The sequence below is a fragment of the Rana temporaria genome, chromosome 10 (assembly GCF_905171775.1).
Source record: "Rana temporaria chromosome 10, aRanTem1.1, whole genome shotgun sequence".
Taxonomy (NCBI): Eukaryota; Metazoa; Chordata; class Amphibia; order Anura; family Ranidae; genus Rana; species Rana temporaria.
Window position 1 is genome coordinate 67,088,763 of NC_053498.1, and position 27,734 is coordinate 67,116,496.

The 27,734-nt window shown below is 43.0% G+C and overlaps 1 protein-coding gene across 1 annotated transcript in view; it reads left to right on the plus strand.

Moving 5' to 3' along the window:
• Window positions 1–27,734, plus strand: part of LOC120915125 — a 138,970-nt gene that overhangs the window by 34,583 nt on the left and 76,653 nt on the right. Inside the window, exons 4-5 of the mRNA XM_040325383.1 lie at window positions 9,959–10,051; window positions 27,568–27,652. Coding sequence (XP_040181317.1) covers window positions 9,959–10,051; window positions 27,568–27,652 — 178 coding nt within the window. The remainder of the gene's footprint in view (window positions 1–9,958; window positions 10,052–27,567; window positions 27,653–27,734) is intronic.

The window sequence follows — 27,734 nt, forward strand, 5'->3', positions numbered from 1 at the left end:
GTAGGCATTGGGGAGCTCATGTCATAATGGGGGTGGGAGTGACACAGCCCCAATTGATTCACAATGGCTCAAAAGTGATATGGTCCAGAAACATGTAGACAGAATCAAGGTGGATAAAGCACCAGGACTAGATGGCATCCACCCACGGATCCTAAAATAATTGAGCTCTTTTATTTCAAGGCTATTGTTTCTAATTTTTAAGGACTCGTTAATGACTGGAATGGTACCACAGCATTGGCATAAGGCCAATGTGGTGCCCAAATTTAAAAAGGGATCAAAGTCTTTACTAAGTAACTATAGACCTGTTTGTTTAACAGTTTGTATAATTTTGGAAGATACTGGAGAGTTTAATAAAAGACCACATAGATAAGTTCTTTCTGGAAAAAAATCATTTTTAAGCTAATAAAAGAACAGATTATAGACTAGAATATAATAGAAACAAATACAATAGAATATAATAATATAGAATGAATATAACCATCTTCTGAAATTCGTATTTCAAATTTGAATTTTAGAAGATGGTTATATTCTTTCTATGTTGTTCTATTATATTCTATTTATTTCTATTCTATTCTATTCTGTTCTTTTATTTTATATTCTATTATTGTTCTGTTTTACTCCTATTCTTTTATTTTCTGTTATATTCTTTTTGATTCTACATTTTTTTCTATCCTATTCCTTTATTTTCTATTTTATTCTATTTTATTCTAAATTGGAATACTATTCGAAATTGAAAATTATTTGAATTTCATCCAAATCGTATTTTTTTTTCCGTATTTCGGATTTGTTATAAATGGTTATATTCTTTCTATTCTATTCTGTTCTATTTTTTTTTAATTATATTATTTTCTATTCTATTAAAGGTTATTCCATTCTTTTTTTCTATTCTATTCTTTTTGAATTCCACCTGCCCATAAACTGCCTGAATTGTGACATGCCCTTCAGGTGGAACTCAATGCTGCAGGGGCTAACAGATGGTTTTCCATCCAGAGAACCTTTGGGAGTAGAACGTGGCTGGGAGGAGGCAGTTTCAGATACTATAATCCTCAGTGACCCTGAGGAGTTTGCTTCTCATGCCTCCAAAAACTTGCAGTGCGTGGGCTCCCTCATTCTTCAAAGCCTGCGAAAGGACCCACGAAAACATGGCATCAAAGATAAGGATCACTATTGGTTAGCAACCCTCATTGACCACCTTTACATGGGTAAAGCCTCGTCATTATTGAAATTTTTGACAGCAAAGCCAATTCTTGCTTTTTTCAAGACCAATTTATCTACACCTGATTGACAGGTGCATATCATTTACATTTTCATAACGTCAATTTTTTCTTTCATCAAGAGTACCTCAATAGGGTTCCGGTGTGAAGGCACCACCGACACCTAAAGACCAATTTTTACACACCTGTTTGACAGGTGCATATCATTGCAAGTTTTTAAAAGCAAGGCCAATTCTTGCTTTTATCAAGAGTATCATGATAAGGTTACCATGTGAAGGCACCACCAATATTCAAATACAAATTTTTCTGCACCTGTTTGACAGGTGCATATCATTGCAATTTTTGACAGCAAGGCCAATTCTTGCTTTTATGAAGAGTACCTCGATGGGGTTACAGTGTGAAGGCACCATCGACACCCAAAGACCAATTTATCTGCACCTGTTTGACAGGTGCATATCATTTAAATTTTTGAGATGTGCCACTTTGCAGGCAGACTAAGGGGACTCCCCAGCCACTATATTTAATTTGAAATGTTTATTGTTGTTTCCTATTTTGATGGTTTCACTTTAAGCACCAGTAAACCACTTCTCATTTACAAATTATGCTTTTTTACAATTTTTTTTCATTGATACATGTCTCCTAGGGAAGTACCCAGACCCCCATAACCATGTATGCCCAATTACTTGCATATAAGCCTTCAAAATAGTCACTTTGATTTTTCCAGTTCAGGTCCCATTGACTCCAATGGGGTTCGTTATTTGGTTTCGAACTTTTGCGATGTTCGAAAGTCCTGCCGAAAACCAAACAGGGTGTCGTTTGGCCAATCTCTAATTTCATATATACATACTGGGCCAGATCCTCATAGCGAGTACGCCGGCGTATCTACTGATACGCCAGCGTACTTTCAAATTACCCGCGTCGTATCTTTAGTTTGAATCCTCAAACCAAGATACAACGGCATCTGGGTTCGATCCGACAGGCGTACGGCTTCGTACGCCTTCGGATCGTAGATGCAATACTTTGGCGTCCGCTGGGTGGAGTTCGCGTCGTTTTCCGCGTTGGGTATGCAAATTAGCTTTTTCCGACGATCCACGAAGTAAGCGCGGCCGTCGCATTCTCTTACGTAGTCTCTAGTCTGCTTTTTCCGGCGTATAGTTAAAGCTGCTATTTTGCGGCGTATAGATAGACTTGCCATGTTAAAGTATGGCCGTTGTTCCCGCGTCGAAATTTGAATTTCTTTTTTTTTGCGTAAGTCGTCCGTGAATAGGGATGGACGTAAGTCACGTCTAAGTTAAAAAAATGACGTCGTTGCGACGTCATTTTGCGCAAAGCACTGTGGGAAATTTCGAAACGGAGCATGCGCAGTTCAATCGGCGCGGGGACGCGCTTCATTTAAATGAATCACGCCCCCTAATCGGCGATTTGAATTCCGCCGCCAGAAATACACTACGCCGCCGTAACCTACGGCGCAAAATCTTCCTGGATTCGACTTAAAGCCAGGTAAGATACGGCGGCGTTGTGTATCTCTGATACGCTGCGCCGATCCATTTCTATGTGGATCTGGCCCACTGTATATACTGTATATGGTATATATTATATAATCACATACTGAGCTTTTCTTTACTATATACTGTATGTGCACATGCAGGAACAGGTTATGTTGTGCTTATGGCAAACCAGGACCTCAACCACATTGTACAGTTGTACACACTGAAGAGCACAATGCAATTTGCTAGATTGATTTTGGGATTTTACATTTCAAGTTTACTATAGTGATTTATGCCTGTTCTTGTTCATTTCCACTTAGTAAATCACGCCCATACCATTATGAGAATGTTCTCAGTACAGCACTGGTAAATTAGGTTGGGTAAGTTTTCTACTTTCTGCTATGTTACTACTAACAGAAATCTATCAAAGATGCTTGACATTTGTACCCAACATAGATGAATCTTTTTTTTTTTTTGTCAAAACGTAGTATCTATGACCTTCTGCATTTGTAAGGCTTACTTATTAAAGGAGTTGTAAAGGGAAAAAAAATGTTGCCTAAAATTAATGTCTGCAAGGTAGACAGACAGAATAGTGTAATGATTCTGTTAAAAAACTAGTAAATACCTATTAAATTCTTTCATCTATATCACCTCCGGCGTTCTAGTTTCTGTTCTCTCATTCACTTCCTGGTTTGCATCGCTCGTTCATGTAAGAACTACATTTCCCAGTATGAACTGCAGCACGCCCAGTAATTCACACCTCCTTGAAGTCTCTAACACGTAGAGAGCATCCTGCCACACAGATTTAGTTCCCAGGAGGGGGTGAGCGTGTTACTGACCACCGCAGTAAAGCCTCCCTTCACGGTGGTCAGTAAAATCAGACAAGCAGGAAGTGAACAGAACAGAGAAGAAATAGAGCAACTTCTGAGCAAAAACAAACAATGAGGAAGTGAAAAGAGGAATGTCTGCAGGTAAAGGATGCTTATTATGAAAAAAAAAATTCCTTTACAACCCCTTTAATTCCAAAGTTAGAATGTCTCATGGATGTTTAACAAATGTCCATTTGCTTTGCATTTTGCAAAAAGTTACTGTTACTGATTAAAATGTTTGTGTTCGATTAATCCATTTTTTTTTTATCGATTAATCTACTAATTTTGATTAATTATAACGCACATACAGATCTGACTACTTTTAGCTGATCTCCTTGCAGGCTGATTCCCAGTGCAGCTACCAACAACTGGAAACATGGATAGCAGGATACAAAAAAACACACAAAGGCAGCGCTCGATGGGAATAGCATTAAAACTTTTATAGTCTTCAAGTAGGTAACAAAATAAATATTGCACTGGAGATAAAATCGATGTAGCTACCTAAACTGTAAAAATGGTGCAAGTAATACCAAACGTAGCAAAAGCAGTCATAAAAACATGTAGCCAAGTATGATCCTGGTATAAAAATGTGTACAACGATACCACTGCTAAATCCAGATGAGGAGAGGTTAACATCAGTCCGTCGGCACGTAGTTGTCCTGTGAAGGGAACTATCACAACTCCCAGTGGATGGTTGTAGAATCCCAGGTTGATAGAGGGAAGTGTAACAGCCCTTGCATGTGGCAGATAGTAAGGTCCCGCCGGCATGCAGATATGAAGGCACAGCAAAGGAGCCCTTCAGATGGACACGGCAAGCCCCCTCCGGTGTCTGTGACGTCACTGGAACTCCCTGAAGCCGGCGGAGAGGTGAGTACCAATCAAAAAATGTTTGATCGATCAAAACAATTTTGATCGATCAAAAAATTTAAAGATTAATCGATGAATTAATAGTTAATTTCCACAGCCCATATATATATATATATATATATATATATATATATATATATATATATATATATATATATATATATATATATATATATATATATATAAAATAAATATATATTTTTTTTTTTTTTTTTTTTTTTTTTACCAAGAATATCCAATCATGTGGAAAGAAAAATGATATTAGTACACTTGCAACAAAAACTGTTGTTAATCTGTACCAAGTAATTATTGACTGACTGTACTGTACTTTGAGAGTTGCACTATACTATGCCTATGTGATATGCTTGTTATAAAAAAAACTGCCTGTGATTATTTTTTGTATTTGCACTAACATCCAAATTTTCAGGACAAGCTTTCAGGGTTCTTCCAGGTCTAAGCAATGGGTCCATGTCCTGAACTATACAAGGCTACATGGCCTCAACATGGGGCGGGGGGTGAGTTCTTTGGGGCAGGGGGGCTTTTCCCTACAACCCAGTCATTTTGGGGGTCTGTGGGCAGGGGGCTTATCGAAATTTGAAAAGCCCTCTTTAACAAAGGGCCCCCTATCCGCAATCCCAAGGTCCCCTGGGTTAGATTTGAAATGGACTCCATAGTCCCATTTTATCTCCCTGGCCTCATGTGGTCCTCTAACCCCACGGGTTTTGCCCTCCGGTCCAAGAACCTCATAGTGGCCTCTTCCCTACACCTCTGGGATAGTTATAAATTCAAACTAGGCTTGGTCTCACGGCCACCCCTGAACGCCTCATACTTGGGTGACTCACGTTTTGCCCCAGCCTACTCCTGCCCTGAGGCTTTTCAGACTTGGGTGGACCTAGGCCAGACCAGGCTTCGGGATTTCTTGCAGGACTCCAAGTTTATGCCCTTTGCCACTCTACAGTCAAAATTTGGGATACTAGGGGGGGAATTCTATCATTTTCTCCAAATTCGGCACTTTTTTCAATCGCATTATGGTACCCCCCCCCCCCTCTGATCGTCCTTCTGACTTTGAAACTATATGTAACTCTACTCCCAGAGGCAGAGGGTTGATATCGGGGATCTATGCTATGGTGGTCGCGGCTCTTCATTCCACTGGGTTGAAATATAGAACCCAGTGGGAACGGAAGCTACAGTTGACCGCCAGTGACATGGACTGGCAATCCTGCTGGATCAATATGCGGAAAAGCACTCTTTCTCTCTCTATTAGGGAAACTGCGGTTAAGCTACTGACCCGATGGTATTACACCCCTATACGCCTCCACAGTATGTTCCCCCAGGTCTCCCAACTATGTTTTAGGGGCTGTGGGATACCGGGCTCCTATGTCCATTTGTTCTGGGACTGTCCCAAAATCAAACCCACCTGGACAGAAGCATTGAAACTGATTGACACCCTAGCGGGAGAACATGTGGACCTTAAGCTTACACAATGTCTTCTTTTCGATAAAATTCAAGAAGTACAGTTGCCCATGGCTAGGCTTATTCACGCAGTCTGCCTGGCCATGTTATGGGCTATTGCCCTTTGCTGGAAGAAAGATGCAGTTCCCTTCACGCTAATATTGAATAGGGTAGACCAAATGATGCTGTCTGAGAAAATATTTCACACCCTGTATGACTCGCTACCTAAGTTTGACGCCAAATGGAACCCATGGTTTCTATTCAGACTCCAGGACTGACCTTCCTTTTTACTTCTTTTTTGTTTAATTTTGCATCTTTTCTCTTGTTCTCTTTCTAATTTTCGACTACTCGAGATGACCGACCTTTCGGTCTCCCGTTGGACTGCAATGTTGGCAACCTAGGATAATGTCTCTGGTTATTGTTTATTCCAGTTGTACCATGATTCGATATATTTGCATCTTTCTGAAACGTGCACTGTTTGAAGTTGCTTCTGTTGTAACCAATACCTACAATGTACACATGTGCCTTTTGGCCGTATGCTTGCCTTTACTTGACTATGTCTCGCCTTTTTCTATTTACAATAAAGCTCTTTTGAAAACAAAAAAAAACAAAGGGCCCCCTGATCCTGGCCCCTCTGTATGTGAATGAGTAGGGATATATTGCACCCCTACTTATTCACCAAAAAAGTGTCAAAAATAAAGAAAAAAAGTAGATGGTTTTTGACAAGTCCTATATCAAAATAGTAAGATCCCAGATGTAGATCCATCAACTAACACAACATCGTCATCACTGCCAGACCCAAAAAAAAAACGCTCTGCCGTCAATAAAGGCTAACCACCTACTGCAGGCTCCACCGTTTTACAGTTCTTATATAGGTACATGCACTGGTCGGTGATGTCACAAGGGGGCAGGCCCACCAGGTTATATCACCAGGTGACCCTGCCCCTGACCCTATTTAAGAACTGTGAAATGGCAGTGCAGGCATTTGGCGGTCATCCATCCTCGTGGGTAGAGCTTTTTTTTCTGATCCGGTGGTGCGGCAGGCATCATGATTGATGATGGATCTACACCTGGGAACATTGTTTTTTTTTATTTTAATAAGGGAATTGTAATAAACATGTGTACTGTTTTTATTTATTTTTGACACTTTTTTTGAATGAATAGGGGTACAATGTACCCCATACTTATTCACATAGGAGGAGACCGGGACCTTTAACAAGGGGGCTTCCAGATTCCCATAAGCCCCCCTGCTCGCAGACCCCCAAAACCACAACCCAGGGTTGTCGAGAGGAGACCCTTGTCCCCATCAACATGGGGACAAGGTGCTTTGGGGTGGGGAGGAGAAAGCCCCTGCCTAAAGCACCTCCCAAATGTTGAGGGTATGTGGCCTGTTATGGTTCAGGAGGGGGGCGCTTGCTTGTCCCACCCTTTCCCAACCTGCCGGTTTGCATGCTCGGATAAGGGTCTGGTATAGATTTTGGGGGGACCCCGTGACATTTTTTTTGGCATGGGGTTCCCTTCCAAATCCATACCAGACCCGAAGTAATGTAAACAATTTTGTACTGCCTGCATTGTTTAGTTCATATTTCAGCTGTCAGTGGGGAAGCTTGCTTACAGCTGATGAGTCATCGGAACAGGCTTCACGGCCCACTGAATAACAACCAGCTATTTTTCACACAGAATTTGAATCTGTTAATCATTTTTTGACCCGTCGGAATTCTAATCGTTCTGAAAATTTGCAATTCGTTAGAAAATGAATAAACAAATTTGTTACTATTCATTACTATTTCATTCAGAGATTTGGATACATCTGAATCTTTGAATAACCAAAAATTCATCTGAATTTGTATTCGGACCAAAACAAATTGCACATGTCTACTAACCCTGTCGAACTAGCCAATGTGATCAGCAACTATGGTTTCCAAACGGTCACTGTTCCAATCATAGGGAAATTCGTGCACACTCCCTTGTTTACACATCCACTTAGTGATACATTAGCTTTAGGCTTTGCAAAGAAACTATATACCACTCTTGAATTACCAGATCTATGACCTTCTTTCTTACTTTAATTCCATCCTGTACTTGCACAATTGGAGACAGCCAACCAATAAGTATATAATTCAGCAGGGCAGAAAAGCAGGTAGCTTGGATGAGGAGTTATTTCTTCTTATATTTATGTCGGCAAGGACAAGTGCAACATGAACACTACTATGCCCATCCTTTTCATGATACAGATTACACTCAATGGTCTCATTCAATAGGCTAGCAAAATGACACACAGGATCAATGTGGTCGGGAGAGTAGAAGCTGTCATCTTAAAATCAAGAAGATGAAGGAATAAGAGATTCACTGAACATGCAACAGTTTCAAAGCTGTCTATCACATGTACAGTTGGTGACCGCTGATAACACAATTATAATACAAATATATTACTAGGAACATCACTCTTATCTGTACAAACTTTGCAACTTCACTATTGCTTCCAACGTGTTAAATGTGTGATAAAATAAATGTGTTTCTACTTTCTTAAAAAAAAAGAAAGCAAAAAGCATTTTTTTTTTTGCTTATACTGCTGGTATACACAGTAACTTCTAGGGCCAGATCCACAGACAGAGTACACCGGCGTATCGTACTTTCAAATTATCCGCGTCGTATCTTTGGTTTGAATCCTCAAACCAAGATACAACGGCATCTGGGTTAGATCCGACAGGTATACGTCCTCGTACGCCTTTCGGATCTAAGATGCAATACTTTGGCGTCCGCTGGGTGGCGTTCACGTCGTTTTCCGCGTCGGGTATGCAAATTAGCTATTTCCGACGATCCACGAACATACGCGCGGCCGTCGCATTCTCTTACGTCGTCTCTAGTCGGCTTTTTCCGGCGTATAGATAAAGCTGTTTTTTTGCAGCGTATAGTTAGATTTGCCATGTTAAGTATGGCCGTCGTTCCCGCGTCGAAATTTGAATTTTTTCTTTTTTTTGCGTAAGTCGTCCGTGAATCGGGATGGACGTAAGTCACGTCTAAGTTTAAAAAATGACGTCCTTGCAACGTTATTTCGTGCAATGCACGGCGGGAAATTTAGAAACGGAGCATGCGCAGTTCATTCGCCGATTTGAATTCCGACGCCAGAGATACACTACGCCGGCGTAACTTACGGCGCAAATTCTTCCAGGATTCGAACCAGCCAAAAGTAAGTTACAGCGGCGTAGCGTATCTCTGATACGCTGCGCCGATCTAATTCTATGTGAATCTGCCCCCTAGTGTTTATCTCAGTGAAAGAGGCTTTGTAACTCGATTGTGGCATAATTGCAGTTTTTCTATCCAAAAAGTATGCAAAGCATCTCTATCACTAATTTTGAGTATAATCCAATATTTGGTTGGACTACACATTTGATTTCAGAATACCTTATGTGTGTTTTCAATGATTTCTGTTTGGGGTCTTGTTTTATCCAAAATCTACCTACGTACCTACGGATCAAGAGGACTAACAATAAGAATGAGCCCTGGTTCACACTGGGTACGATTTGGAACGATTTGAGATGCGATTTGACATGTCAAATCGCATCTCAAATCGGCGGCAATTGTCGGCAATGGCACTGTCCTAATCAGTGCGACGCCGCATCTGCGATTTCAAAAAGTAGTTCCTGTACTACTTTTTGCGATTCCGGGCCGCGATTTACATTAAATTGTGGCAGAAATCGCGGCAAAATCGCAGCAGCAAAATCGCGGTAAAATCGCGCATTTTACCGCGATTTTTAATTCGCAGCAGTGTGAACCTAGGCTCAAGGTCTGTTTTTTTTTTTGTTTTTTTTTGCAAAAAAAAAGTCAGTAGTGTGTAGACGGGTTTAGGTTGGATTTGCTATGCTTTTTACAACTAATGCAAACCTATGAAAATCTAGTGTGGCTTTCATGTTATGTTCATGTTTCTAGATATCTTATAAGTTCCAGTAGTAGTGCTTCCTAAGAGACCCACACATGAGGAGAATGTGTTGTATTATAATACATTGTTACCATAAATCAAGGATGCCTGTAGTACTCAGCAAATGTTTACATTTTATTTATTTGACAGCCTCACAGATGACATATCTAGAGTAAATGTGGAGCACAGAAAAGGTGACAAGAATTATTACACTATCCCTACTGAGCACAATCAGAATGATAGGTAAGTTACCTTAACAACACCTCTACTGAGGCATTTGACAACCATATATAAACGTTAGGGATGAGCCAAACACCCCGCAGTTCGGTTTGCACCAAAACAAGCAAAACGTTTAAGCGAACATGCAAACCCTATTAAAGTCTATGGGACAGGAACATGAAAAATCAAAAGGCTTATATGCAAGTTATTGCCATAAAAAGTGTTTGGGGACCCGGGTACTGCCCCACGGGACATGTATCAATGCAACAAAAAGTTTTTAAAACAACAGTTTTTTAAGGAGAAGTGATTTTAACAGTGCTTAATGTGAAAAAATAATAAAAATGAAATATCCCCTTAAATTTCATGCCTAGGGGGTCCCCTTAGTCTGCCTGAAAAATGGCACATCTGTGCAATGTATAGAACAGTGCTGCAGCGAAATGACATTTCTAAAGGAAAAAAAACTTGTTCACGGCTGTAATAAATGTGGCGGCTACCAGCAATATAGATAAAAAATTAAGGAAAAAATTGGCATGGGTTTCCCCACAGTTCTCTTTGGGTCTGGCATACATTTTAAGGGGAACTCCACACCAAAATAAAAAAAATTGGCGTGGGATCCCCCCTCCAAAATCCATACCAGACCCTTATGCGAGCAAGCAGTCTGGCAGACCAGGAAAGAGAGGGGGACGAGAAAGCATCCCCCCTTCTGAACCATGCCAGGCCGCTTGCCCTCAACATGTGGAGGGTGCTTTGGGGTCCCCCCAAAGCACCTTGTCCCCATGTTGATGAGGACAAGGTTCTCTTCCCGACAGCCCTGACCATTGGCTTTTGGGGTTTGGGGGTGGGGGGTTTATCGGAATATGGAAGCCACCTTTAATATCCATCATCAATCATGCAGCCCGAAGTACCTGAAAAAAAAAAGAAAAAACTCCGCCTCCACGGGAGGCCTCCCGGCGACTACTGCCTTTTGGCTTTGACAGCTGTTATATATGCAAGGGCGGGGTCACCCACTGATGTAACCCGTCTGACATCACATGACATCACATGACATCATAAGGGGGTGGGGTCACTCCATTATGTCACCGGGTGGTCCCGCCCATGCCTATATAACAGCTGTCACAGCCAAGAGACAGTAGTCACCGGGGAGACCTCCCACTGAGGTGGAAAGGCCATAATTTTTGAAATATTACATTTGTTTATAGGGGCATATGCAAGACTAAAATTGTATTTTTAAGATAGTTTCCTTCACCTACATTACAGAAGGAGGGCTTTTTGGAAATCAGAAGCTGCCATAATAGGACAGGGAGTAGATCAAACTTTCCCAAAAGTTTACAGATAGCAGTAAAAACTTGACAAGGGAAAAATATGTGACCACTCCACCCAAAGCTAAAATAAGGATTTGGTTAAGGCTGTAGTTCTAAGTATATACCACTCTCAGAGTAAGAAAAATAGCACATACTGTATATACTGTATATTCCTTCACTTACCCTTTAAATTATCACATTTTTGTTATCAGTCTCTAGTAAATACAATGCACTTATTTCAGCAACACACTGTAACAGAAACACATCTCATGCCTCTTTAATTGATTTCAGGCTTTACAATTTCAGAAAATGGAGTCAACCTAGGGCACTGTCTCCAAACAGAATATAACATCTTTTGTTTAGAGAGCAAAGCCAAAAGCATACATAATGCTGCATAATTTCGAGATCCGTATAAGCTGCTATAACATCTGCTCAGACTAGATGCTGAAAAGCCTACTGGAGCAGCAAAGAACCATTAGCAGCTCTACAACAGTACATGAGAAGGACAAAGCACGGCCTCATATTATTCCAGCACGGTAACAGATCATGTTGGTTTGAAACAACAGCTTGTGGAGAAGCCACTGTAGCAGCAGAAATGCATTTCTTGAGCGCAAAGCAAAATGTAGCATTCCCTTTTTTCTATTTTTATAAAAAACAAGGATGTCAATAACTTAATAAACACTTGATGGAAATAGCACAAATAAACTCCCAAGATGAGTTTGAAATATATACTGTAGTACTCAATATAGAAAGGTAGCGAAAAAGGATGCATATTTCTTCAACATCTTGAGATGTTGTTATTGAGGTCATAAGCTTAAGCTAGTTATGCAGCAAAATGTATTCAAGTACCATAGAATACTATGGTCTTATATTCTTAAAGAGGAAGTAAACCCTCTGAAACTTTTCCTAAAAAAAAAAACCCTGCAAGAGACATGCATAATGAGCTAGTATGCATAGCATACTAGCTCATTATGAATTACTTACCTGAGATCGAAGCCCCCTCAGTGACCCTCGTTCCTCTCCTCCGCCGCCGCCATGATACCCGAGTGACTTCCGGATATCGCTGCTCCTGTGATGTGACTGGCCGTAGCAGCGATGAGCCATCAGGGACGGCACGGTCCCATTCATTAACGGCACGCTCATTGCGTCAGTGTCTCTTTACTGCAAATATCTCCTAAACTTTGTAGCTTAGGGAGATATTTCTTGCACCTAAAGGTAAGCCTTAATCAAGGCTTACCTGTAGGGCCAAGTGGTCTGTAAGGGTTTACAACCAACTTTACAACCACTGATTTTTTTTGTATTCTACTCTTCTTTAAGTACTTTTATACCCCATTCACACTTGTCATACGACTTTGTACATCGAAGTTGAATGACAAGTTATTCCCTCATGCTTTCTAATGATAACCATTCATATACAGTATGTGCGACTTAAAGTTGCAGTGTGTAGGGGTTGGGGTGAACGTGGAATCACATGGACTCCTACAAAGGCACCTTCCTTTGGAAATATGCAAATATGTTACAAAAAAAGGGGGGAGATTGGAACAAGGTGGGACACTGACATCGCACATTAAAAGTTGCTAAGGGGGGGGGGGATCGTTGAAAGTAAATGAAAATATAAATAGAAAGTAAATCAATCAATATGACAGCGCTCATTAAAAGTAGATAAGCAAGGGGGCGCCGATCGCTGAATCTAGAAGACACTGACATCGAACAATATAAGTTGAGAAGCGGGGGGGTGCCGATCGCCCAACATAAAATACAATGAGAGGCGAGGGGGGTGCCACCGATCGCCCAACATAAAAAAACAAAGCCACCGCACACTGCTATCGCACATGAAGGGGGGGGGGTGCGGCCGATCGTCCAACATACACTGCCATCGCACACTATAACTTTAGAAGCGGGGGGGTGCCGATCACCCAACATACACTGCCATCGCACACTATAACTTGAGAAGCGGGAGGGCGCCGATCGCCCAACTTAAAAGACAATAGACATGATGGGTGCCGCCGATCGCCCAACATACACTGCCATCGGACATAAACACTGAGAAGCAGGGGGGGTGTTTGCCGCCGATCGCCCATCATAGAAGACACTGAGAAGGGGGGTACCACCAATCACCCATCATACACTGCCATCGCACACTATAACTTGAGAAGCGGGGGCGTGCCGATCGCCCAACATAAAAGACAATAGACCAGATGGGTGCCGCCGATCGCCCAACATACACTGCCATCGGAAATTAACACTGAGAAGTGGGGGGTGTCATAGAAGACACTGAGAAGGGGGGGTTCCCGATCAGCCATCATTGAAGAATAGAAGACACTGAGAAGCGGGGGACGATCCCCAACATACACTGCCATCGCCGGACATAAAAAAATACTAACAAATTGGGTGGGGGGGGAGGGGTGAGGGTAGATTCGTCTGCCGCCCGCCGGACATAAAAAATACTGAAAAGCGGGGGGGCTTCTCCCGCCAGGCGACGGACATTAAAAAAAGAATGAGAAGGTGGGGTGTTGGCGTGTTCCGCCGACCGCGGCTCATTAAAAAAATATTAAGAAGGGGGGTGATCCGCGGATGCCGTGATTGCGGCTCATTAAAAAAATATTGAGAAGCGGGGGGGGGGGGGGGGGTGCCCCGCGATTGTGGCTAATTTTAAAAATATTGAGAAGGGAGAGGGGTGATCCGCGGGTGCTACTACTGTTATACTGAGAAGTGGAACATGAAACATCTCCCAGGAAGCATTGCGGAGGGGGGATGACACAACATTCCCAGGATGCAGAGTTTGGTTGGAGGGTGGAGCTCCGCTTTAAACAAATGCAGTGAGCATAATGCAGCATATGTAACCCGTGATAATTAAAAAGAGGCTGTGTACAATAGGCGAGAGGTTTCTGATGTCTGAGTACAGTTGGAGGTCACTGAAGATCCCTAGAGAAATCATTGTGACATATGCTGATTGGGCCATATTTGGTCACTTTTGTCTGGTGAGCTTGTATTTTTTACCCCACATATTGTTATAGAAAAAGACACAAATATTTCTTCCCTATCGGCTCACTGTTGGGATGTGATTCATTCACCTATGTGTCTGGATGCTACAGTCCTGATTAAAAGTTTAAGACCACTTGAAAAATGGCAAAAAATCATATTTTACATTGTTGGATCTTAACAAGGTTCCAAGTAGAGCTTCAACATGCAACAAGAAGAAATGAGAGTGAGTCAAAGCATTTGTTGAGCATTCAATTAATTGAAAATAATGAATAAACTGAAACAGGCTGTTTTTCAGCTGATCAAAAGTTTAGGACCACATGCCTTTAAAAGGCAAAATCTGAGCAAAGATGTGGATTCATTGTCATTTTCTGTCAGGTAGTCATACGTTGTGATGGCAAAGGCAAAAAAACTCTCCCTTTTTGAACGTGGTCGGGTTGCTGAACTGCATAAGCAGGGTCTCTCACAGCGCGCCATTGCTGCTGAGGTGGGACGCAGTAAGACAGTCATTCGGAATTTCTTAAATGATCCTGAGGATTATGGAACAAAAAAGTCAAGTGGAAGACCCAAAAAAATTTCACCAGCACTGAGCCGGAGGATCCAATTGGCTGTCCGTCAAGACACTGGACGATCCTCGACCCAAATTAAGGCCCTTACTGGCGCTGACTGCAGCCCCATAACCACCAGACGGCATCTGAGACTGAAGGGCTTCAAAAACAAAAAAAAGTCTTCAAAAACCTTGTCTCCTTGAACGCCACAGAACTGCTTGTTTGGACTTTTCTTTTCAATTAGTTTTTATTGGTTCATAAAAAAGAGTGACAATACAAAAATTGCAATTCTCTATACAGACGTATACAGTTTTTCAACATTCGTCAATGCAGAACCAACGGATATTTGCATAGAATTAGTAGAGGAGATAATACAAAACGAGAAACTTAGCATTAAGATATTGCCCGTAGGGTCACGCCTGTCTCCAAGGAGTAATAAGTAAATGAGGAAGCACGCCCTACCGCTAAATGTGGGCGTTACCTCCCCTCTGGACATTCCCAAGTTGGGAGGTGGCATGACCCCCAAGATTACTATAGATCTTACCGCCATAACACTTATCCGGTGATCTAAATTATACCACACGTAGTATGGTAATGGATATTAACCCAGAATGTAGGTTGCTTATAAATATAGCACCCGAGAAATGAACCAGGGTTATAATCAACAAATCAAAGGGGTACAAAGGGAAAACAAACAAAGAATGAGGGGGAAGGAAGAGAAAAGGAGGAGAATAGGGAAAAAGGAAGACTACTAAGAGAAGTAGAAAGAGAGAGAGGAAGAATAGAAAAGAGATTGCCTCAAGAGTGATACTAGAGTAAATAGCTAGTGATCGTTTTGCCTGCCTGCCAGCACATATGTGTCAGTAAATCAGTAAACTTTATACCTAATTGCCTAGTTAATCTGAAATTTAGATGTCCATGGATCCCAATGGTCACGAAATTTTGCTATTGAATGTGATTGGGCCGCAAAATGCTTTTCATATGAGTACTGTTCCTGCACCCGTTGGATAACTTCACTGATATTAGGAACTAAGGTGGACCTCCATTTAGAAGTGATCGTAAGCCTTGCTGCAATGATAACATGGCTTATGATGCTTCTAAGTTGTGTAGGGATAGTCTGGATGTTGAGAAAGAGTAGCGCTAATTGAGGGGAAGGTTTAAGAAAAAAACCTGTTATTGAAGAGATCAGTTTAAAAACTTCACGCCAAAAACTGCGAATGGATTTGCACTCCCAGAGAATATGTAATATATTCCGTCTTGCTCCGCATAATCTCCAGCATTCACTGGTCTCTGAGGAAAATATCAGAGACATCCTCACCGGAGTCAGGTAAGACCTGTGGAGCGTCTTTAACATTAGATCCCAGTGGTTGGAGCAATGAGAGACTTTATAACAATTGGCTATTGCCCTTTTCCATTCTTCTATGGAATGGACAGAGCCCAGATCCCTTTCCCAGTTCAACATGTGGGAAGATTTGCTAAATCTAGAATTGTTTTGTAGTAAGTCATAAAACCAAGACAAACCTTTAGGCTTCCCGTGATTAGACCTGAGGTATTCCCATACTTCATTATGTAAAGAAAAAGTCTTATCTGGATAACTAGAGCGAAAGTAATGAATCTGTGTTTTAGAGAACTGATGTGTATCTGGATCCCTTGCTAGCAAGTCCTCGTAAGTGAGTATTCCTTTTTTTAGCCACTGATCTACTCTAACGTTGGGAATCAGGTATTCGTACACCTGTAGACTAGACAAGGGACAGTGTTTTAAAGACTCCCGGGGGGCTGTGAGATGGAGTTTTTTCCAAGCAGAAAGCGTCGCCTCAATAGAGGGGAGCTTAGGACAAATTAAAGGAGCTTCGATCAGGTTTGCTATAAGGAGGGATGGAAGATCTCTATTAGATACTACTGATCTCTCTATGTGTACCCAAAGTTTGGGAGACTGTTGGTCAAACCAGGCTTTACTCTGGTCTAGTATCGCCGCTTTGTAATAGTTTCTCACATTTGGGAATCCTGCCCCGCCATTTTTTCTATGTTTCTGTATTGTTACATAAGGGATCTTAGCCATTTTCCGGTTCCATATAAACTGTCTAAAGAGTTTGTCTATAAGTGCAAAGAAAGATTCAGGAAGACATACAGGGATAGTACGAAAGTAGTAGATCAGTTTTGGGAGTACCACCATTTTTAGTGCGGCAATCTTCCCTAACCACGATAGTTCGTAAGAGGCAATGTGCTGTAGATCGTTCCTCACTGTGTGGATTAAGCTAGGGAAGTTTGCCTCATATGTATACGAGGATGGAAAGGCTAAACGGACACCCAGATAGGAGATCGCCTTGGACATCCATTGGAATTTGTATCTACTTTTCAGGAAAGATATTTGTCTCTGTGATAGATTTACAGGCAACAGGCATGACTTTACTACATTCAACTTATAATATGAGACATTGCTATACCTTGTCAATATGTCAAATACGCCCTCCAGGGAAGAAGCCGGGTCAGTAAGAGTTAAAACTACGTCATCGGCAAAAAGACCGATTTTGTGGGTGGTTTTCCCTATCTTAAAACCCGAAATCGAGTTATCAGTCCTAATGGCCTCCGCCAGGGGCTCCATCATAAGGGTAAAGATGATAGGGGATAGAGGGCACCCCTGGCGGGTACCGTTCGTAATGTAAAACTTATCTGAAAGAGCAGTTGAGGTGAAAACTTTCGCCGATGGGTTGGAATATAAGGCTAGTATTGCCGATAGGATATGTCCCTGAAGGCCAAATTTTTGCAGCGTAGCACGAAGGTATCCCCAGTGGACCCTATCAAAAGCCTTTTCGGCGTCGAGTGCTAGAATAGCTGCGGGGATTTTTTTGCTTTCAGCTATGTGAAGTAGGTTAAACAGCCTCCTAGTGCCATCAGGAGCCTGTCTTCCCTTGACAAAGCCCACCTGGTCCGCTTTGACCAAGGAGGGAGTTATTTTAGCTAACCTGTTGGCCAGGATTTTGGCGTAGATCTTTAGATCCGTGTTAAGGAGGGAGATGGGCCTAAAATTCTGGGGTGAGTCCGGCTTCTTCCCCGGTTTGGGCAGAGTCACGATTACAGCTTGTAACATTTCCTCTGGGAAGGAGGCTAGGGATGAGACCTTGCTGAACAACCTCTCCATATATGGGACAAGTAGGTGGGAAAATGCTCTATAATATTCGGATGAAAAGCCATCCTCCCCTGGGGATTTATTTTTTGGGAGGGAATTGATGGTGTCCAGAATTTCTTTTTGGGAGAATTGCGAATTTAACATGGCTAAGTCTTCTTCCGTCAGTGAAGGTAGTGACACTGTAGATAGGAAGGAGTCAATGGAGTAAGGAGTCGGTTGTGGGGTGTCGCTATCTAAGTGGAGATTATACAGGTCACGGTAATATTTCATGAAAGAGTTGGCTATTTTATTGGGGTGATGTTCAAGTATGTTGGTGTGGGGGTCCCTGATGGAAGTCAGGTTGGATTTCTGTTGTCGCCTAGATATATAACTAGCCAAAAGTTTACCCGCTTTATTACCGTGTACATAAAATTGAGCCTTGAGTCTCTTTAAGCAATTTTGGTGGCCAGATAAGAGGGTTAAGCGTACTTTCTGTCTACATTCTATTAGGTCAGATTCTATTGCAGGGGAAGGGGTCGACTTATGAAGGTCCTCTAAGGATTTTAGGTCCCTGAGGAGGTTGTTCAGCACTGCCCCCCTACGTTTTTTCTCCCGAGCTGCCGCTTGGATAAGCAGTCCCCTGCTAAAGGCCTTATGTGAGCACCATAACATAGAAACATCTATACCATCAGTATCATTAAATTCAAAAAATTCAGATAATTGAGAATCAAGAGAGGAAATAATAGAAGGATTAGTTAGAAGTTCAGTATTGTTTCTCCAAAGGTACGTGGGGGGAACTTGAGAGTTATTCTGTACTACTAAAGAGATCGGGGCGTGGTCTGACCACGTAATGGAGTGGATTTTGGCTAATTGTGCTTTATGTAAAAGCGGTAAATCCGTGAGGATGAGATCAATCCTAGAGTATATGCGGTGAGGGGAAGAAAAATAGGTATAGTCTCTTTCTGTCGAGTTGAGGCATCTCCAAGGGTCATAAAGGTTGTGCTCTGATAGTAACGGTTGCAGTTCTTTTCTAGAAGAGGGCTTCGTGCCAGAGCTGTCCAAGTGCTTATCAACAATGCAATTAAAGTCTCCGCATACCAACAGAGAGCCCTTCTTGATTTTATCAACTTTTTTTAACAGTGATTTGAGAAAAGAGAGGGGTCTGCGGTTAGGGGCATATACGTTCACCAAGGTATATGTGGAGTTGTTTAATTCGCATATCAGGATGATATACCTGCCATTCGGGTCTGTAAACACTTCATGTAGCTGGAAAGTAACAGATTGCTTAATTGCAATTAACACTCCCCTTTTTTTAACTGCTGCTGTTGCCTGAAAGATGTGAGGGAAGGCCCTGTGGGTGCATTTCGGTTGTTTTGCAGTCATAAAGTGGGTTTCCTGTGCACATAGAATTTCCCCTTTAAGTTTGATAGCCTCCCTCCACATAGCACTTCGTTTATACGGACTATTTAGCCCATGCACGTTCATGGATACTATAGACAAAGACATATTAAAGGTGTAAGTCTAGATTTTTCATTGCTGCTGATAAATAGTTCTTCCATGTGTAGTACTAAAAAGTTACCTGTAGATGGTGCTATCGAGGTGGAGATGGGTGTCCATATCTCAACATTAATGCGAACGGCTGGATACATACGAAGTAGGAGAATTGCGTAGCAGGCAGGTATGGTATCATATTCTTCAGGCAATATGTTGAATAGAAAAAAGAGAGAAGGGGGGGAGAGAAAAACAGACCAAACAAAAAAATAAAAGAGCAAAAATGTCAAACAACACATAAAAATGTGAAGACTTTCACAGAGTGCGAGTGTCCCTCGCATTTCTCATGGGGGGGTATGAGCTCCCAACAGAACCAAACATAGGGAGAAAAAAAAGATGACTACAGTTGTCATCTTAAACCAGCCTCGGGTGAGGTGTGGAAGAAGAAAGCATTCAATGCTAAAATACAATGCATTTCAAGTGGTGCTCCAGTCAGGGGATAACCGAGCATGTGTGGTTTTGGGAAGAGAAGTAGGAGCTTCTGCTGGAAGAAGGTTCCATTTTTTGGCTAGTTCCAGTCCCTCATCAATATTTCTTATAGCAAAGGTGCGGTTATCTCTTGTGATCAGCAGCTTAGTGGGGAAGCCCCATGAGTATGTGATCTTGTTATTTTGCAGGATCTTAGTAATGGAGGTCAAATTTTTGCGTGCCATCATGGTGAATTGTGATAAATCCGAATAGATTGAAATGTCCGAGTATGGAGCAGGGAGGGGATGGTTTTTCCTCGCAAAGCGCATTAAATCATCTTTAATATGGAAAAAATGAATGCGGGCAATGACATCCCTGGGGACTTTCTCAGGCAGAAATTTAGGTTTGGGGAGGCGGTGTGCTCTGTCTACAATGATCTCAGTTCCAGGGGCATCAGGCAAAATGGCCGCTATGAATTCTTGCACATATTGCCTTAGGTCTGATGGTGGTACTGACTCCTCTACCCCCCGCAATTTTATATTGTTCCTTCTGGACCTATCTTCCAAGTCCGCCAATTTTTCACGCATGGCCTGGATATCCCCCTCTGCCTCATAATGTGCCTCTACCAAGTCATTGTGAGCTATGGTAAAATCTCCCATTTTATCCTCCACGTGGCTTATCCTGTCTCCAATGGCTGACACCTCATGCTTCAGCTGCGATACACACTGCATCATGTCTCTATGCATAGACCCCCTAAGGGTTACCAGCATGTCCTTCATAACTGTGTCACTAAGCGGGACCCCAGAAGTAGGGAACTCGTGGATCTGTTCCACAAAATCTCTTGTGCTGTTTTGGGAGTTGCAGGTGTCATCTTGCTCACCTGCGTATCTGTGTTCCTCCGATCTCCTCAAAGCGGATTTCTGCGGGCTGTTCAGTGGGGACGGGGTCGGCGTGGAGCCCCCGCTTCCCCCCCCTGTTCGCTGGGATGGAGAACCGCTCGTCAGGTGCGATGGGCTATGCTGGCGTCCGCCGCCGTCGGAGCCGCGCTGCGAGGCCGAGGCCCCGGCGCCATCTTGCGGCCTAGGGGTGCTCGCTGCGGGGTAGAAGTCTGTAAGCTTTTTGGGCTTCCTATCTTGCTTCCGCTTCCCCATCGTTGCTCCTTCTCCCCCTGGGACGTCTGCGGAGGTCAGGTAGAAAAAAAACTGGCTGGTTTAAGCTCTGGATGTCGCTGGATGGAGGTTCTGTGGACGGAGCTCTCCTCTCACACAGCCATCCGCTCCGGCTGCTGGCCACGCCCCCCCCCCTGTTTGGACTTTTCAAGAGAGCACCAAACATGGGAAATTCAAAGGTGGAAGAAAGTTTTATTCTCTGATGAGAAAAAATGTAATCTTGATGGTCCTGATGGTTTCCAACGTTACTGGCATGACAAACAGATCCCACCTGAGATGTTTTCTACGCGCCACAGTGGAGGGGGCGCCATAATGGTCTGGGTGCTTTTTCCTTCAGTGGAACAATAGAGCTTCAGGAAGTGCAGGGGCTTCAAACGGCCGCTGGCTATGTCCATATGTTGCAGAGAGCATTCCTCGTGACTGAGGGCCCTTGTCTGTGTGGTAACGACTTGGTTTTTCAACAGGACAACACTACAGTACACAATGCCCGCAGGACAAGGGACTTCTTCCAGGAGAACAACATCACTCTTTTGGCCCATCCTGCGTGTTCCCCTGATCTAAATCCAATTGAGAACCTTTGGGGATGGATGGCAAGGGAAGTTTACAAAAATGGACAACAGTTCCAGACAGTAGATGGCCTTCGTGCGGCTGTCTTCACCACTTGGAGAAATGTTCCCACTCACCTCATAGAAACACTTTCATCAAGCATGCCGAAACAAATTTTTGAAGTGATCAACAATAACTGCGGAGCTACATATTACTGAGGTCTTGTTTGGAAGTTGGATTTCTGTTTTGGGGGGGGGGGTTTAGTTTTTTTTTGGAGGTGTGGTCCTAAACTTTTGATCAGCTGAAAAACAGCCTGTTTCAGTTTATTTGTTATTTTCAATCAATTGAATGCTCAAAAAATGTTTTGTCTCACTCTCATTTCTTCTTGTTGCATGTTGAAGCTCTACTTGGAACCTTGTTAAGATCCAACAATGTAAAATATGATTTTTTGCCATTTTTCAAGTGGTCTTAAACTTTTGATCAGGACTGTATAAGGTTTTATATATGTGTCAGGTCACCTGCGACCAGGTGACAAATGCACCCTGTTGGAGACAGGGGTGCACCGCAAGGTAGTGAACACAATAGCGGACTGCTGCGGACGGACAGGAAACGTGAGCCCAAGATTCCCCAGGGCGCAGAGTCTAAGGTCCAGCAGGAGTTCACCAGAGCCTCTAGTGGTGAGGATGGCCTTTGCTGCAACTTAACCCCCCGGTCGCGGCCCCTGGGTTCCCCCAGGTCACGCTCCGTAGGAAGACAGGAAGCAGCCACTTCGGACATAAGGGATAATGATGGATAAGACAAGGTCGGGGCAACAGGCAGACGAGGGTAACCAAGGGACAGGCCAAAGGTCAGGGTAACAGGCAAACAGGAGTAGTCAGAGACGAGCCAAAATCGGTACACAGAAAGGTTAACGTAGCACACGGCAAACAGGAACAAGCTAACAAAGTTGAACAGCAAAGCAGACCTGCAGTGCACTAGTTAATATAGAGTTCCTGTGATGGCCTGGGGAGGAAAGGTGATAAAAGGCAGCCAGAAAGAGAGTCAGGCTTCTAATGGACACATGGAGGAGAAGGTAAGCTGCCAGACATTATTGCATGTCCATGACAATATGTTTTCAAAGAAAAACATGTTGTAAAGTTTTATACATATATCTAATGATCTGTAGGTAATTTGTTGAAATTGTGTGTATATTGACCACTTAAGGACCGCCTCCTGCACATTTACATCAGCAGAATGGCACGGCTGGGTACATGCATGTACAGGTACGTCCTGTGCTAGTACCCAGCTGTGGGTCGCGGGCGCGCACCAGCGGCGCGCTTGCGACCCAGTCCGAAGCTCCGTGACCGGGACCGCTGGACCCGCGGACCCAAATGCCGCTGGAGTCCCGCGATCGGTCCCCGGAGCTGAAGAACGGGGAGAGCTGTATGTAAACACAGCTTCCCCATGCTTCACTGTGGCGGCGGCGGCATCGATCGTGTGATCTCTTTTATAGGGATACACAATCGATGACGTCACACCTACAGCCACACCCCCCTACAGTTAGAAACAGACATGAGGTCATACATAACCCCTTCAGCGCCCCCTTGTGGTTAACTCCCAGACTGCAATTGTCATTTTCACAGTAAACAATGCATTTTAAATGCATTTTTTGCTGTGAAAATTACAATGGTCCCAAAAATGTTTAAAAATTGTCCGAAGTGTCCACCATAATGTCGCAGTCATGAAAAAAATCGCTGATCGCCGCCATTAGTAGTAAAAAATATTTTTTTATAAAAATGCAATAAAACTATCCCCTATTTTGTAAACGCTATCAATTTGGCGAAAACCAACCGATAAACGCTTATTGCGATTTTTTTTTACCAAAAATAGGTAGAAGAATACGTATCAGCCTAAACTGAGGAAACATTTTTTTTTATATATTTTTGGGGGATATTTATTATAGCAAAAAGTAAAAAATATTGAATTTTTTTCAAAATTGTCGCTCTATTTTTGTTTATAGCGCAAAAAATAAAAACTGCAGAGGTGATTAAATACCACCAAAAAAAGCTCTATTTGTGGGAAAAAAGGACGCCAATTTTGTTTGGAAGCCACGTCGCACGACCGCGCAACGTCAAAAATACATTCACAATCCACATCCAACTCTACAACTCTGGAAAATCACAATAAAATTGAAATCAGTACATTACTAAAATAAATCTGTGATGACAAATAATTAATATGATAATACAATTGCTATAATAACAACCAAAATGAGCATATAAAGCAGTTCAAAAGTGATCAAGTCCCATTACAAGTGAATATAATTGTACTCTTCTCTCCAAAATTTACACTGGGGGAGATTTAGGCTGCATTCACACCTAATCGCGTCGTTTTGTCCCGCGAATTGTGGCAACAAATTGCGGCATTTTGTACCGCGATTTGCGGCAACAAAACGCCAAGATTTTAACCCCCATTAACCCCCAGGTCCACATCTCCTATGCTGAACGCCGAAGCCGCCTGAAAAAAAGGGTCCGGGACTTGTTTTGAGCTTCAGGCGTTCGGTGTTTCGGCATTCGGCGTGGAGATGTGAACCATCTCCATAGAGGGCAATGGTATTTCTCCCCTCCAGCGTATCGAGCGTCGGGCGTAAATACGCCTAGGTGTGAATGGAGCCTTAGGCCCCGTACACACGAGAGGATCGATCCGCTGAAATTTATCCGCGGACCAGTTTCAGCGGATAGATCCCCTGGTGTGTACAACCCAGCGGATATTTATCCGCGGATATTTTTCGGGCCGATGGATTTCCAGCGGATCAAAATTTCTTAGCATGCTAAGAAATCGATCCGCTGGAATCCAGTCCAGCAGATTGATCCGATGGTCTGTACAGACTCACCGGATCAATCTGTCCGAATCCATCCCTCGCATGCGTCGTAATGATTCGACGCATGCGTGGAAGTCCTTATATTACAGCGTCGCGCACGTCGCCGCGTCATCATCGCGGCGACGGCGTGACACGTCACCGCGGAGGGAATTCCGCGGGGATTTTGATCTCATGGTTAGTACAACCATGCGGATCGATCCTCTCCTGTGTACTAGGCCTTAGGCTCCATGCACACTGAAGCTCATAAACGGCTGTTTTTGGGTGTTTTCTTAACAGCCCATAAACTCCCCTCTATGTTATCCTATGTGTTCATATGGAAGTTTTTGGACTTTTATCAGCAGGAGTGTTTATAGGCTGTTGTCTGAACGCCCTAAAATCACGTTCAAGAGCAGTCCTGGAAACGGCAGATGCTGGTAAAAGGTGTTAAACGAGGGTTAATGCTCTAAAAGACCGTTAAGCCTTGTTAAGCGTTTCTGTGCCTCTATTCAAAATCAATGGTTCCCTATAGGAGCCTATTGATTTGAATAGAAGTCACACCAGAAGTCTGATCTTCATGATCCGACTTGCAGAGTGTGAGGCCTCGTACAGACGACCGGATCTATCCGCTGGGATTGATCCGCGGATCAGTTCCAGCGGACAAATCCGGTCGTCTGTACGGCCTAGTGGATATTTTTCCGCGGAGATTCGTCCAGCTGATCGATTTCAAGCGGACAGAAATTTCTTAGCATGCTAAGAAATCTATCCGCTTAAATCGTGTCCAGCGGATTGATCCGGTCGTCTGTACAGACTCACCGTATCAATCCGTCCGCTCCCATCCCTCGCATGCGTCGTAATGATTTGACGCATGCGTGAAAGTAGTTGCCTTCCAGCATCGCGCACGTCGCCGCGTCATTGTCGCGGCGACGGCGCGACATGTCACCGCGGATGTATTCTGCGCGGATTTCGATCTGATGGTGTGTACAGCCATCAGATCCAAATCCGCCAGAGGATTTATCCGCTGGAAACGGTCCGGCGGACCGTTTCCAGCGGATATCCTCTGGTGTGTATGAGGCATGACTTGTGTGGTGAGGATTAAGGGAAATCCTGCCAAAATGAAAAAAAAAATGGCGTGGGGTTCCCCCCCTCGGACGATACCAGACCCTTCGGTCTGGTATGGATTTTAAGTAGAACCCCAACGCCAAAAAAAATGGTGTAGGGTCCCCCAAAATCCATACCAAACCCTTATCTGAGCATGCAGCCCGGCAGGTCAGGATATGCGGGGACAAGCGAGCACCCCCCTGGACTATACCAGGCCACATGCCCTCAACATCCTAAGAGGTGTTTTAATCTTTTCCTTCATCCAAGCTAAAAAAATGCTGGCTTTAGATATGCTTTAAGACCTTTTTCACACCTAGACCGCCTGGGGTCACGGTACAGCACTGCTCGTTTTAGCAAAGCTTTACCGGCACTGCAGAGCTGCTTTTTCGGGTGGAAGCTGGGCACTTTTAACCCAAAAGAAAGGGTTAACAAGGAGTTAAAAGTGCCTGTGTTGCGGAACTGCCAAAGCTCTTTTCAGGCGCTATGGCATCGCTGCCCATTCATTTCAATAGGAAGGGCGGTTTCGGAGCGGTGTATACACCGCTCCCAAACGGCCCCAAAGATGCTGCTTGCAGAACTTTTTTCCTGTCCCGCAAGTGCAATCCCCCAGTGTGAAAGCATGAGATTAAGAGGTGCTTTTCAGGCTCTTTACAGGTGCTATTTTTAGCACTAAAATGCCTGAAAAGCGTCTCAGTGTGAAAGGGGTCTTAGGCTGGGTTCACACTTTCCTGTATGTTGCATTACTGCACACGAGTTAATGTGCTTTTTTGTGTGTTAACATGAGCTGCATAAGGGCAATCCACTCGAAAGGGCTTGCAGCATGCCAAAACATCAACCATTTATGGCAATGCAGCACACCTTAATAAACAGTAGTGGGCTATCATGCACTGTAGTGATGGTGTGTTGGGTTGCCATTCAAAATGAATAGCACTACAACATTGTAATGTATGTATGCGGTGGTTGCTGCACTGCAGTGCAGTGGAAAAGTGTTTACCCAGCCAAAATTGAAAAAGTATGACCTAAAGTTAAATAGCATTTCTATTAACCCCCTTAGCGGTATTCCCGAGCGTGACTCTGGGTGGATTTTCAATGTAATTATCGGTAACCCCGAGTCACGCTCGGGGTAGATGTGCAGAGCCTGCAGCGCCCGCTGGCTTACCTTTTCCAGGCAGGTTACTGTACTTACCTTGTCCTTGGATCCAGTGATGCATCCCCGCTGTGTGAGAGAGCGACGTCCTCCATTCGATTCACACAGTGCCCCCGTGCCGCCGATCTCCGTTCCCTGCGACGTTACGACACACGGGGGCGGAGACCGGCAGCAAATTAAAAAAGTAAACAAACACATTACATACAGTATACTGTAATCTTATAGATTACAGTACTGTATGTAAAAAATACACACCCCCTTTGTCCCTAGTGATCTGCCCAGTGTCCTGCATGTACTTTTATATAATAAAAACTGTTCTTTCTGCCTGCAAACTGTAGATTGTCCATAGCAACCAAAAGTGTCCCTTTATGTCAAAAGTGATTTTAGAGCAGCTAGAAAACAGCGATAATAAATTATAATCACTTGCAGAATTGTGCGATAGCGATTTGTGGGGAAATCCGTCATAAAAAAATAAAAGTAATGACAGCGACAATTCTGCAACTGAGCCAATTTCAGTGATTTTGATTTGATTACATTATTGAATAATTTTTATTATAATTACATTATCATTTGTTATAATTATTTATAGTTATTTATTATATTATAATTTTATGATTTTGTGTTTCAAACTTTATCATACCCGGGATGCCTATTGGACTCTTGTTTGGACAGATTTAAGTGAGTTATTCCTAGGAATTGCAGGCCTACAGTATAAAATGCAGAATTTCCATGCAAAATAATTGTACCACTTTTGGTACGTAATTCCAGACAGAATCATACCGCCAGGGAGGTTAAGAGTGTTTTTATTGTTTTTTTATTCACAGAATTCTTTTTTTTTCTATTAGGAAGAGAATTGACAAACGTGATATACTTCTCAGTAAAAATGTTTTACAGAAGAATATGGAATGGGAGAAAACTAAACCTAAAACTGTAAGTTAAGATTTCATTGTGAACGCAATCAACATGGGTACGTATCCTTCAAATCCTGATATAGAATCATAGCTATAATAAT